Source organism: Brienomyrus brachyistius, chromosome 4 (assembly GCF_023856365.1).
Source record: "Brienomyrus brachyistius isolate T26 chromosome 4, BBRACH_0.4, whole genome shotgun sequence".
NCBI classification, from domain to species: domain Eukaryota; kingdom Metazoa; phylum Chordata; class Actinopteri; order Osteoglossiformes; family Mormyridae; genus Brienomyrus; species Brienomyrus brachyistius.
The window spans coordinates 13423917-13436115 of record NC_064536.1 but is presented as its reverse complement, the minus strand read 5'-3'; the positions used below and the strand labels follow the sequence as shown (position 1 = coordinate 13436115).

Here is a 12199-nt window from a genome sequence, read left to right as displayed (position 1 = left end):
AAGTAGCTGAGGGCAGGCAGGGCACCGGAGGACATGCTGTGATTAGCATGGACCCGTATCCAGGCAACCCGTTCGGTCAGTGTGGAATTTGACGGCTCCTGCTCAGTCTGCCTGTATCATTGGCTATGTTCAGCGGCAAACAGACTAAGACAAAATTTAAGTGATAATCAACGCTGTGTAGACAACAGGCACTAAAATACACTGGGTACATTTCGGTCTTCTCCTGCACGTTTGGAAAGAGACCAAAGTATTATAGGTGTTTGAACTAATAACATAATAAGATCTTGCCTGTCATATGACGTCAATGAACATGAGCACCCCCTGCTGGTGATGAGGTGAATCAGTGATTTTAAAAAAATGACCTTTCAGACACCTGCATTCTCTGTCACATTTACTGTGTTTGATGAGAAAATAGTATAGCCCCACAGAACCTTATTTAGTGTAGTAAAGTCTTGTGTGTGACTTACTTTTATATGCTTAGTTTGCCAGATAATTATTTGTGACTAGTCCGTTTCCAAACACCTATTTCAGGCTAATGTGGAGCATCTGAGGGAGAAAATGAAGACCAGTATCCAGAGAGGGTTGGTGCTGAGGTAGGCATGCTCTCCCCACGCTGGTCCTGCTGTCTGGGTGTGGGGCGGCTGCCCTTCTCTGAGGGAGGTGCGTGTCTGACCCCCGGCCTGTGGTCCCCATCCAGGAACGAGAACTCGAACGTCAACTACACGACGGACTTTATCTACCAGCTGTACACCGAAGAGGGCCGAGGCATCTTCGACTGCAGGAAGAACGTCCTTGGTCACATGCAGCAGGTGGGCAATGTTCAGGGTCAAAGGTCACGGCACCCGGGCGCGCCGCCATTCAAACTGACACCCGTCTTTAACTTCAAAGGGAGGTGCGCCATCTCCATTCGACAGGAACTTCGGGACGAAAATATCAGCCAAGGCTATGCAGTGGATCTCTAAGAAACTCAAGGAGGGGTACAGGCAAGGTATGGAAACTCGAGCCACTGCTCAGCTAGGCTGATGATGGCTAATAAACATGCTGGTTCGCTCCGCTTCCTAAAGGTCCCCTTTGAAATATCTACATTCCAGCATCTTCTGGCACTGCCACGCGAGCGTGAGCTTGTCTGCAGTGTGCAGGCATGTTGTTACATCCCCACTGTAAAGAACAATGTTTCACTCTCTGAAAAAGACGGCTGGGCATGGCGCTGTGGTTTAAATGTGTCTTCTTGTCTCCCTTCCTTATTTCGTCCCCATGGATGTGTTTAGATGAAGGTAAATCTGTCCCTGCATCGCCGCTGGCAATCTCGCACGCACTCGGGGGTATAGGTGGGGGGATAATGATGAATAGTTCGGCATATGAAGTTACACTTCTGATTCCCGCATGGGCCACAGTAACACTCCTCCCTCGCAGCAATTACTCAGAACTTCTCAGATTTACCACTCACCCTGGTCATCTGTCTCTCGCTCGCCGTGATTAACCATCCAGCTCTGCTTCGCATTCCCTAAATCCGTCTGTTGAAGCCTGCCTTGCACCACTGTGCCCATCAACCCCCCCCCCAGGTCGCCACCCAATCCGCACCCCGTGGTCATTGGCTAAAGGTGCTGCTCTTTTCTGCCCCCTACAGGCCGGGTGTTTACCAACACGGAGGACTCCGCCTGCCTGCTGGGGATGCGACGGAGAGCCCTGGTCTTCCAGCCCGTGGTGCAGCTCAAGGACCAGACGGACTTTGTGTATGCTTCCAGCGTACTTAACACGCTCATTCATTACACAGCCCTAGAAATGTAAGGAATCCCCTAAAGTGAGTGATATTCTATCCCGCCCCCCAGACACCGGATCCCGAAGGAGCAGTGGTGGCTGAAACTGCGTCCCCTAATGAAGATCCTGGCCAAATACAAGACCAGCTACGACGTGTCTGACTCGGGCCAGCTGGAGCACGTGGTGCGGAACCGGCCCAAGGAGACCGACGCTGCTACTCTCTGAGGCCCCCTGGTGGTCAGCTGGGGTGCTGTCGTGGCTTCTCCTCCCCCGTTCTGTCAGCTGCCGTACTGCCACTCCTAGTCGCTTTCCGAACCAGCCTGCTCGGCTCCTCCCTCTAGAAGGCTACCATAGGAACGCCACGGGCCACTTTGAGCGGTTTAAAGCGAGCTTCGCTATCGGTTTCGCGCCCTAGGGCCGGAGCCTGCCGCATCGCGCTCCACCTCCTGCGTCCCCTGTATCTGTACTCGTATTAGTTGTGTGAAGTCAGACATTATTGTGCAGTTCTCCTGCTGTAAATTGTATTTATGGCACTATTAGTGTGTGCTGTGTGAATGTCGTATTAAGATATGCTGCAGTAAGTATGGTGGCCCTGAAGTACAAAATAGCACAGTAAGAAAATGCAAAAATAACGCTCCTACACTTTCTTGATGTGTTCTGCTCTTCATGGCTATTATAGGTAGGTTCTTTCATTGTAAATCACTAAGCTGAAAATCCAGTAAATGCCCAGACTTGGTATCACTCTATTTTACGTAAATAAATACGTGACGACACACAGACAACGGTGGGTTTATTGTTGAAACGGCATGGATTCTATGTGCGTTATAATTTTTGTCTGTACCATACATGAACGCAGCCTGGCTGAGGGATCTCTGCTACCATTAGTGTGGTTACTCTTGCATCGTTAGTGGCATTACAGGCAGGCCTGGGATCCCGATTCTCCGAGGACATGGAATCGCTGTGGAAACTTCACACTCCGCCGTGGCCTTGCTGCCGGCACTCACTTAGCCACCCAAGAAGGGTCCTTCTTCAGGGTCTCGTTCTCCGGGCCCAGGATGGCTATGCTGCGTGTTCCCTGGCCTTGGCTGAGGTACCTAAAGACATGGAGATGAGCATCAGCAATTGAATAGGACACATGCTCAAACTACCTATTCCCTATCAATCTAAGCAGTTCTTTCTCTCCTGCTCCCCTCCCATCCTCAAACCCGGTACTATCCTGTTTACAACGGCTAACCATCCTGGTCCTGCTTCCTCCCCTCCGTCCCTGTCACATGATTCAGTTCGCCATCCTGATTGGTCAGTTTCATTCAGCCATTCCAGGTAATGTCTGTTCAAGACCACAGTGCATTTCCTATCAGTTCTGTCCAAGTCTTAGCCCTAGACTTTATCTAATGACCCCAGAGCTCCATAGCTTTAACGAGGGCGACGTTTGTGCATCTAGCGTGTAATCACGCACACTTCCTGCGGGGGGGGGGTTACCTGCTAGTCACGTCGGTCAGGTCCTTGCGTGAGACGGCAAACAGTCGCTCTCTGTAAGCCTGCTTCAGCTCATCGGAGACGCCACTCAGGAAGCGGGTCATGCCTGCGGGGGGAGCAGTTTATGATGGGGGGAGGAGGGCACACAGCATGAACAGACGCATGCAGGTGCACGGCAAACAGCTGACCTTTATCTGAGGGTGCAATCGGGGCGTCCACGCTGGAGAAGACGGACAGCTTGGCCTCGTCGATGTCCTGCTGGGTGAAATGACCCGCTTTGGCCCAATCCACGCCTCCCCGGAATACGGACAAGGTCTGAACCGACCTCGGGTCCCTGCGAGACAGATGGTGTTCAGCCGTGGAGAGACAAGACCATACTAATCAATCACAGCAGACCATACTAATCACCGGCGATCAGACATCTCCCTGATCCCCAGGACACCTGTATGAGTAAAAGGCGAACAGTCCTCCGTGATCCATCCGCGCGCCGCCGCCGTAAGCCCCGCCCTTCTCCCGGATCTCGCCATGCAGGTACTTGGCGGTCATCAGGCGGGCCAGCACGCAGAGGCTGGGAAGAACGGGGGGGGGGAGAGAGGAGAGGGTCAGAGGGGAGGAGCTTGGCGAGGAGAGACAGGAGGCGGGGCTGGTGTGGGCCACTCACCTGGCGTAGTCCCGGTGTGTGAAGGGTACGGCGCGGATGCACTCGCTCACATAGTTCACTGGGAAGGGAAGTCGGAAGAAAGTCTTCATCTGGAAGGGTTTGAAGTTTAGCTCCTGGGAGTGGGGGGGAGGGGGGGGGTGCAGGAATGCAGCTTTAAACCGAGGCAGATGTGGATACACACAAACACACATACACATGATTCGCCAGCAGAAGGTGCTCTTTGCCACAGCACTCACAGAAACAAGCTTACGGCTGACGTCCGATCCGGCATCTGTACTGGGGTCCAGCGTCCTCTGTTAAGACCGGGGGTCAAAGGTCACCGGCTAGGTCAGCTACCGTTTCACCACGGCAATTCAAACGCCGACGGGCTGCTACCTCGATGACGTTGGGTCGCACCGGCTTGCGGTCCTTCCTCCGGGTCCCGATGCCACCCAGAAACTTCTCCAGCTGGGCCGCCGCCGCCGACATGGTCTGGGGGGCAGCATTCAGGGCGCACCTGGGGGGGGAGTACGGGCACACAGTCAGCCTGGCGGCCGCTGGCCGGTAACGTCACCTCGGCACTCGTCCGGTCGCCTGCCTCATGCTCTCTGTGCTGAGGAGGTGCCTCTTGAGTCGCGGAAGCTTCCGGAGGACGTCGGTGAGGTCCGGCTGCTCGGCGATGCGCTTCATAAATGCGACCTGAACAGAAGTGGTCCTTAACCTGGATACTTACACCACATAAGCCGTATGGTGTAACGCTGACGCCCGATTGGTGCGTATGTACGCTAATCAAACTGCCAAACATATATTTATTTGCTGGAGCGGGACGGCGTCACACCTGGTCCATCCCACCGAAGGTCTCCTGCAGGTCTCCCACGGGGCTCAGGGTGCGGGCTGCCCGCGCCATGGCGTACATGTGACCCGAGTAAGCGATCCCATTGGACAGCTCCTGGGCTGCTGCCATGACCAGCACGCGGAGACGCTCTACGTCGTCAAAGTGGGGGCTGCGACCGCGAGTGTAAAATAAATGGTAATAATAAAAAATACAACTAAATACGAGTGACATCATTACCAATATTTAAATTATACTATTTATGTAATCAGATGGATGTAGAGGTTTAAGGAAGCCTCTACAAGCTGACCTGTCAAATATTCGCATCCACAGCTGAAACATTTCTGGCAGGTTCCTGTCCAGGCATGAAGATGACAGCAGAATTCCCTGCAGGCACCGAGCAGTGCATCACGAGCATATTAAACGCAGTCACATCACACCTTAGAGCCAGCATGGCCTGCGAGGGACAGAACGACGCCCTCTTGTGGATGCCGGGTGCAAGTGTGGCTCACCTGCTCGTACGCATCCAGGTCTTCGATGTCTGAGACGACGTGCGGGCAGACGGACATGCCCCCGGTTCTCAGCTCCATGAGCTGGGCCTGCTGGCGGTAGTCTAAATCTCCACAGCCCAGCCTAGGAGCAAACAGCTGTACTGTTCCTTATTGTCGCTAACCAGGCACCTCACGCCTGCTCACCGCCAAACCCACCGCATTGTTTTTAACGCATCTGCGAGATGCACGGCGTGGGACCTTCCCTCCACCGACCGGTCAGCGCACTCACTTGGTGATGACGTTACAGAACAGTGGAACGTATATTTTGAGGTCCTCTGGGAGGGTGTTGAGGCTGCACAGGGCCCTGAAGTACACCACGCCATTGGTCGGCTGCTCGCAATACTGCACCGGTAACCCGCCTGAAATGGGAGCGCAACCAATGACTGACACTCAAATTAGCCAATCAATAGGATTAATTAAGCCAATTAAGCCAATAGGAAAGTTGGGACCCTCCAATCTTTCAATTCAATTCAATTTATTTTTATATAGCGCCTTTCACAGAGTTGTCCCAAAGCGCTTTACAGGGTTGTGTTGTGATACATGAAACAGAAGTAGAGGGAGATACAGAACGGGGGAAAAAAGGAAGGAAAGAAAATGAATGAAGAAAGCTAGAAGACAACGGAGGAGAGAAACCAAAAACTCCCAAGTAGGGAGAAAAAAAAAAAACCTCTGGGGGTTCGAGGTCGACTGGCTGCCCAACCCGCCCTCCCCCCCCGGGCAGACTAACATTACCGAAAACAATCTTACAGTTACAATCTCGAGCACATTCCCAGGCAGACTGACTTCACTAAACTAAGATGTGGAAGTCAGAGGTGTCATTCTTAAATCACTCTCACGCAAGTCAGGCAAGAGTAAATCATGCACATTTTCACCCATCATGTTTACTTCTAGGGGGCGGCATGGTGGTGCAGTGGTTAGCACTGTTGCCTCACACCTCTTGGACCCGGGTTCGGCTCACATGTGTGTGGAGTTTGCATGTTCTCCCCATGTCATCGTGGGGTTTCCTCCGGGTACTCCGGTTTCCCCCCACAGTCCAAAAACATTCTGAGGCTAATTGGACTTGCTAAATTCCCCGTAGGAATGCGTGTGTGAGTGAACGGTGTGTGAGTGTGCCCTGCGATGGGCTGGCCCCCCATCCTGGGTTGTTCCCTGCCTCGTGCCCATTGCTTCCGGGATAGGCTCCGGACCCCCTGCGACCCAGTAGGGTAAGCGGTTTGGAAAATGTATGGATGGATGGATGGATGGATGTTTACTTCTAAGGCTGCTGTCTTGGTGTATATATTGTGCCTACCTGCACGCCCCATCTGTACAGGTGTGGCCGGGATGATGGGCTCAATGTCCGAGATCTTTAGGGCAGGGAGACATGAGGCGTCCTGCGACTGGCTCTGAGTGGACAGCAGCTGTAAACCTGGGTCACACACACACACGCTCTGTAAATATACAGTAAGTCTCTATAGACTCATATGTTGCCTGTCTGGACGGCTGTGGTCTGCAGATCAAATCACATCCCTGTGGGGCCCTTAACCATAAGACCATAAGCAGTGTTCCGTGGTGCTAGATAAAAATTGAAATAATTTACAAGTGGAGAACTCAATTGCCAACATGGCCAGGTCGGGCCGTTCAAGTAAGTTCAGCCCAAGAGTAGACTGCAAGATGCTAAAAGAAGTCTCCAAAAATCTTAAAATGTCATGACGGGACATACAGGAAGTTCTTGCCACAGCTGATGTCCAGGTACATGCATCTACCGTCAGAAGGAGACTGCACAAGTTTGATTTACATGGGAGGTATTAAGGATATTTCAGCAGAGGGGGGACATGTTAGCTATTAGGGCATAGGGACCCCTAACTTTTTCCCTCAGTAGGAATTAGCTTAGTTAATTCCTAAGCTAATTCTAGTTTGCAATGGCACACGCTCTGAGAAATTAGCGTGAATTTTGCTGTGGTTGCTTAATATTTTCCAGAGTTGTAATTCCTACATAACCAAACCAAATATGGCAAAATAACTCCATCATTCAGACCAGGAAATGGCGGTACCGTTCTGGTAGGTCTCCTCCTTATCATGCTCCGACAGGCCCTCCGTCGCCTGCTTCAGCTTCAGCTCCTCAGCTTCAGCCCGCTTCACGAAGTAGGACTCGTCTGGGCTCATGGACAGCGTCAGCCTGTGGGTGTTTTCCTGCGAGCGCCCCCGCACCCCCCCCACCAGGATCAAAGGTGACATAAGGTCAGGTCACGCCATCCCCAAGCCACGAGTCCAACCGCAGTCGGACCCCGAAGGTCAGGCTCACCTTGAAGTAGACCCGGACCTTGTCCTGGAGGTAACGCGGGTTGTCCTTCAGGCTCTGCCGCAACCTTGCCACGTTATCGCCGATCTGCAGGAGCTGCACCGGGTCTCCGTCGTGGTTCCAGCAGGGGGCGACGTACTGTCACCAAACACAACAGGACTGACCCATGTAATCACACAGCCAGTGTCTGTTCGCCACCCACAGGGTCACTGAACGCCACAGGGGGTGAAAATGCGAGATCCAGACACACGTTGGTTTTTCATATGGGAAAAAAAAGTAATCCCACAAGCGGGTTTGCTGCTGCATGACACCTAAACAGCTTAGCTAAGCATTCATTTAAAAAAAGAAAAATTACCATTAATCACTATAATACTAAAAAAAAACCCACAGCAAACAAAACGGACTGCTTGACAGATGGCCAACGATTCTGCAAATACACGATGAGGCGGTCGCTATGGAGACGAATCGCAGAAACGGCAGACTCACAGAGGCCAAGGCAAGCCCGAAATTCGCCGACTGGTGCTTCATCTGTACTTCGATCTTGTGAAGTTGTGCTTCGATCCTCTCCTCTTCAAAGCCGTCACTTTAAGGACATCGACGAGTGAGGTCGGTGGGGGGGGGGGCACAGGGGCAGCGATTGGACGGAGGGAAGTCGCACTTACGCGATGATGTCATCGACGGTGTGACAGATGATGCTCTTGACCCTCTCGATGTCCGATTCAGCCATCCCCTGCAGGCCGACGGTGAAGGACGCCTGCCTGGTGCTGCCATCATACCTGGGGGGGGGAGGGGGGGGGCACATAGAGGCTCCACCTTCAAGGCTTCTAATCCACTAAAAAAAAAAAATACTCTTACTTGTCACGGTAGAACGGAATGCGCAGGGCATTACAGTTAATAAATGGAAACATCCAGGATACTTTACAGAAACGCTGCCCCCTGCTGGAAAGTCTTTAGAAGCAACAGGCACGGCATGTACCCCACAACGGAGGAGAAGTCCGTCCCCATCTTGGGCTCGATCAGCGCCTTGTAGAATGGAGAGTTTGGTCCCGACACCATCAGTGAGGACAGCAGACTCAGCGTGAAGGTCTCGAACGTATCTGTGATGCTGAGCAGATGATCCCCAAACGTGACTGTGTGCCTGCCTCGGGGGGGGCCGAGTGTGTGCGTCTGTGCGTTTGTGCGTGAAGACTCACTCTCCCAGAAGGTAGCTCATACACAGAGTGTTCTGTCGGGTTGGATCAGGGGCCAGAGGATCGGACCCGCAGGTCACATGATGCTCCCTCTTCACAGACATAAGAGAGAAGCTTCCTTCAGATTTCTTGCCCATAACAAAACATCCGTCCATCCATCCATCCATCCATCACAAGGACGTGGGCTGTCACGAAGCAGTCAGTTCAAAACTTTTATTTAAATATTACCCCCTCCTCCAGTATACCAGGCGACTGGCACAAACATCGGAGAATGGACTTAAAATAACCACTATGAATGAATGAACAAATTAAATTAAAATGAATGTCGGACAGGGCAGGGGGGAAATGAAAGAGCGAAGAATTAGTTAAATAATGCTGCTAAAATGTAAAAATGATTCAGGTTATCGCCAGGAACAAGAAATGAAACAGGATCGAAATCAGAGCTCACTTTGTTGCCGGTACATGCAAACATACCAGAATGAATGAATGAGGAAATGTTAATAATGTAATGGGAGCCTGTGCCGCTCACGCCCTGCGAAGGGGAGCCTGTGCCGCTCACGCCCTGCGAAGGGGAGCCTGTGCCGCTCACGCCCTGCTAAGGGGAGCCTGTGCCGCTCACGCCCTGCTAAGGGGAGCCTGTGCCGCTCACGCCCTGCGAAGGGGAGCCTGTGCCGCTCACGCCCTGCGAAGGGGAGCCTGTGCCGCTCACGCCCTGCGAAGGGGAGCCTGTGCCGCTCACGCCCTGCGAAGGGGAGCCTGTGCCGCTCACGCCCTGCGAAGGGGAGCCTGTGCCGCTCACGCCCTGCGAAGGGGAGCCTGTGCCGCTCACGCCCTGCGAAGGGGAGCCTGTGCCGCTCACGCCCTGCGAAGGGGAGCCTGTGCCGCTCACGCCCTGCGAAGGGGAGCCTGTGCCGCTTACTGCCTGCTTTCCAGGACCTTAGGACAGTGCGAGCTGCTGACTGAACGTCTGCTTGGGTGATATGTGGATATGTGCTGGAAATATGGTAGAAGCCTTCCTCTTTGATATAGCCGAGTTATGTAAGCACCGGAAACTCACAGGCTGCTCCCAACGGGGCTGGGGAGGCACGGCCGTGTCGGGCTTGATGCGCTCAAACCGGGACAGCGCCTCCTCATGGATCTGCTGCAGGTGCTGCTCCAGGGGCAGGTCTCCATAAGTGAAAAACCTGGGGATTTAAAAGAAGACGTGCTGAATATTCCAGTTACAATCACAGGAAAAAGAAACAGCACTGTGAAATACAACTGCAAAAATGCTGAACATGCCAGAGAAAAAAAATTAAATAAATTCACATAAGAGCAATTCGATCAGATGCCAGCAGGGGGAAGAACGGCTAAGGAGCAGCTGACGCAACGTGAGAGAAACATGCTAAATGAAAGCACACCGTGCATTGCTGGGGTGGTAGTGTGTGGCGTGGAAGCTCCTCAGCTGATCCCAGGTCAGATCCGGGATGGCCAGGGGCTCCCCGCCTGACACCACGGCATATGTGTGGTCCGGGTAGAGCCGGTTCTGCAGCTGCTGAGCGTAGATGCTCTCGTTGTCTGACTGTGGGTGACAAACAAGGGGCCGGAGCTCAAAGTGCCATCCTTACAGCGCATGTGAAGACCACCCGAGCGGGGGGGGGGGGGGGGAGAAAGCGGGGGGGGGGGGGGGGGTGTTACTGAGATATGATGTGAACGACTCACGAAGGCTCCCTTCATCTCGTTGAAGACGACGCCTTTGAAGACCAGAGGGGACGTCGGGTCAGTGGGATCCTCGTTCTCCAACCTCCAACCTTCCTGCCTTAATGCAAGAAAGAAACACAGAATGAAAAGATCAGCACAACAGACAGATATAACCGTGAACAGCGCGTGTCGTGGCGAGTCATACTACAGGCATGTGGTTTTACACATGAGATCCCCCACAACTCCGACCCGAACGCACCGGAAGTCCAGCTCTCGGAGGCAGGGGAAAAAGACAGCGTCCAAATAGACGGAGAGCAAGTTCCGGAAGTCCTTGGCGTTCTGCGTGGAGAACGGGTACATCGTGTAATCGCTCGCTGCAAGAGAGAGTTTTAAAGAAGAATAATGTTGATGCATTTTAGGCTACATGCAATCAGACAAGCGAGACACGGGCGTGGGCCGGAAGTAAGGGGAAAGGCGGTTACCTGTGAAGGCGTTCATGAATGTGGACAAGGAGCGGTTGAGCATCTTGAAGAAGGGGTCTCGGCAGGGGTACTTCGCTGACCCGCAGAGCACCGTGTGCTCCAGGATGTGAGGGACCCCGGTGTTGTCCATCGGCGTGGTGCGGAACTGAACACTGTCACGGGACGGCAGATACTTTCAACCAAGGAAGGGAAGGTCCTTCCAGACGATGCACAAGCTGCTCAGCAGGCTTCCTTCAGCCTACAGTTATTCCCAGTTTTTTGAGACTATTCATCATGCAACCAGTGCGCAGCCCATTGATACAATCTGAGTGCATCCGCTGTCACATAAATCAGCTCGATTAAAACAATAATAAATCTCTCAGAACCTGAGAACCATTTAATACACCGCCCATTAACTCAGAACCTAGTATAACCATTTAATACCCTGCCCATTTCCAGATAATGGGAGCAGTACCTGAAGAGATTGTTGGAGTCATCCCGGGCTACGTGAAGATACTGGGCTCCGGTTTTATCGTGGGCCAGCTTCACGGCCGTCAGGCACAAGTCTGGAACGGCCGTCACCTGCGGTGGCGACAGGAAACATCTGGTCAGTCTACCATTCCAGCCCGGAGGACACTCTGACCAAGGTGAAATATTAAGCATGCACATGGTTATGGGAGAAGGGTCCAGATGCCGTAGCAGGCATGCTAAGCTTCCATTTGTAATAACGCAGACATGCTCGTTAACTTACGCGTTTCCTGCCCCTTTTTGCAGCCTTACCTGTGTAACAGTGAAGCCGTGGATTTGCTGCCCTGGTTTATACAGCACTGCTCTCTGAGTGGCAGATGTGCTCCGGTACCTCCATGCATGATGTCGACTGAAATGTTTTAATTGGAAACATTCACTATTTATTCGATTCTCCACTCATGCCGTTCTGCAGATGACTAACAGAAAATGAAGACAGTGAGCTGCTCTACAAAAAAAAAAACAAGCAATATATGCCAATATTTCCAAACGTTTTTGTAGACTGTATTTTCATAATGTAACAAAAGTAGTTTTTTCACGCGAGAAGAAGCGTTCAGAAACAATTACAATTAATTACTTACCTTAAAATTCTAAGTCTTTTAATAATGGCGCTAGTTTGTCTGAACATGATTACGAAATATTTAATATACTGTAACAGAAACCATAAGAATAACGGAGTATTTAAAAACTACAAGCATTTTACGAGGGATAATAAAATAAGCATTCGTTACTGATAGGAGAAAGCCAAAGTCATTGCATGCTGGCTGTAGTTTTTCTCGCTGTCAAGAAAGAACCCCTTAGTATA

At 52.1% G+C, this 12199-nt stretch overlaps 2 protein-coding genes across 5 annotated transcripts in view; one reads left to right on the top strand and one right to left on the bottom strand.

Annotated features, from left to right (window-relative positions):
- LOC125739917 (ATP-dependent 6-phosphofructokinase, platelet type-like) overlaps positions 1-2540 on the top strand; it is a 20172-nt gene extending 17632 nt beyond the window's left edge. For all 4 annotated transcript variants that reach the window (XM_049010479.1, XM_049010478.1, XM_049010477.1 and 1 more), the window contains exons 18-22: positions 532-593; positions 698-809; positions 889-988; positions 1628-1733; positions 1830-2540. In XM_049010479.1, the coding sequence (XP_048866436.1) occupies positions 532-593; positions 698-809; positions 889-988; positions 1628-1733; positions 1830-1983 (534 nt within the window). In that variant the 3' untranslated portion in view covers positions 1984-2540. The remainder of the gene's footprint in view (positions 1-531; positions 594-697; positions 810-888; positions 989-1627; positions 1734-1829) is intronic.
- On the bottom strand, positions 2532-12199 carry pitrm1 (pitrilysin metallopeptidase 1). The gene is made up of 27 exons (XM_049010474.1): positions 11976-12199; positions 11650-11746; positions 11345-11451; positions 10891-11042; positions 10668-10782; positions 10430-10526; positions 10129-10289; positions 9786-9912; positions 8732-8820; positions 8515-8643; positions 8201-8314; positions 8025-8121; positions 7542-7676; positions 7291-7429; positions 6549-6665; positions 5487-5616; positions 5219-5339; positions 5017-5093; positions 4713-4878; positions 4473-4573; positions 4271-4391; positions 4132-4188; positions 3896-4008; positions 3677-3802; positions 3423-3568; positions 3238-3340; positions 2532-2852 (listed from the first exon to the last, which is right to left on the bottom strand). The coding sequence occupies exons 1-27, from the start codon at positions 12020-12022 to the stop codon at positions 2759-2761; spliced, it is 3078 nt and encodes a 1025-aa protein (XP_048866431.1). The 5' UTR covers positions 12023-12199; the 3' UTR covers positions 2532-2758.

Bases quoted from the DNA above. Each gene is read 5' to 3' on its own strand.
- pitrm1 (XM_049010474.1), bottom strand. From the start codon at position 12,022: ATGTTCAGACAAACTAGCGCCATTATTAAAAGACTTAGAATTTTAAG. The intron at 8,821-9,785 runs GTGAGTTTCCGG...ATGTCTGTGAAG, and splicing joins AGCCCCGTTGGGAGCAGCCT to AGGGAGCATCATGTGACCTG. The intron at 7,677-8,024 runs GTGAGTCTGCCG...GTTTGGTGACAG, and splicing joins TCGGGCTTGCCTTGGCCTCT to TACGTCGCCCCCTGCTGGAA.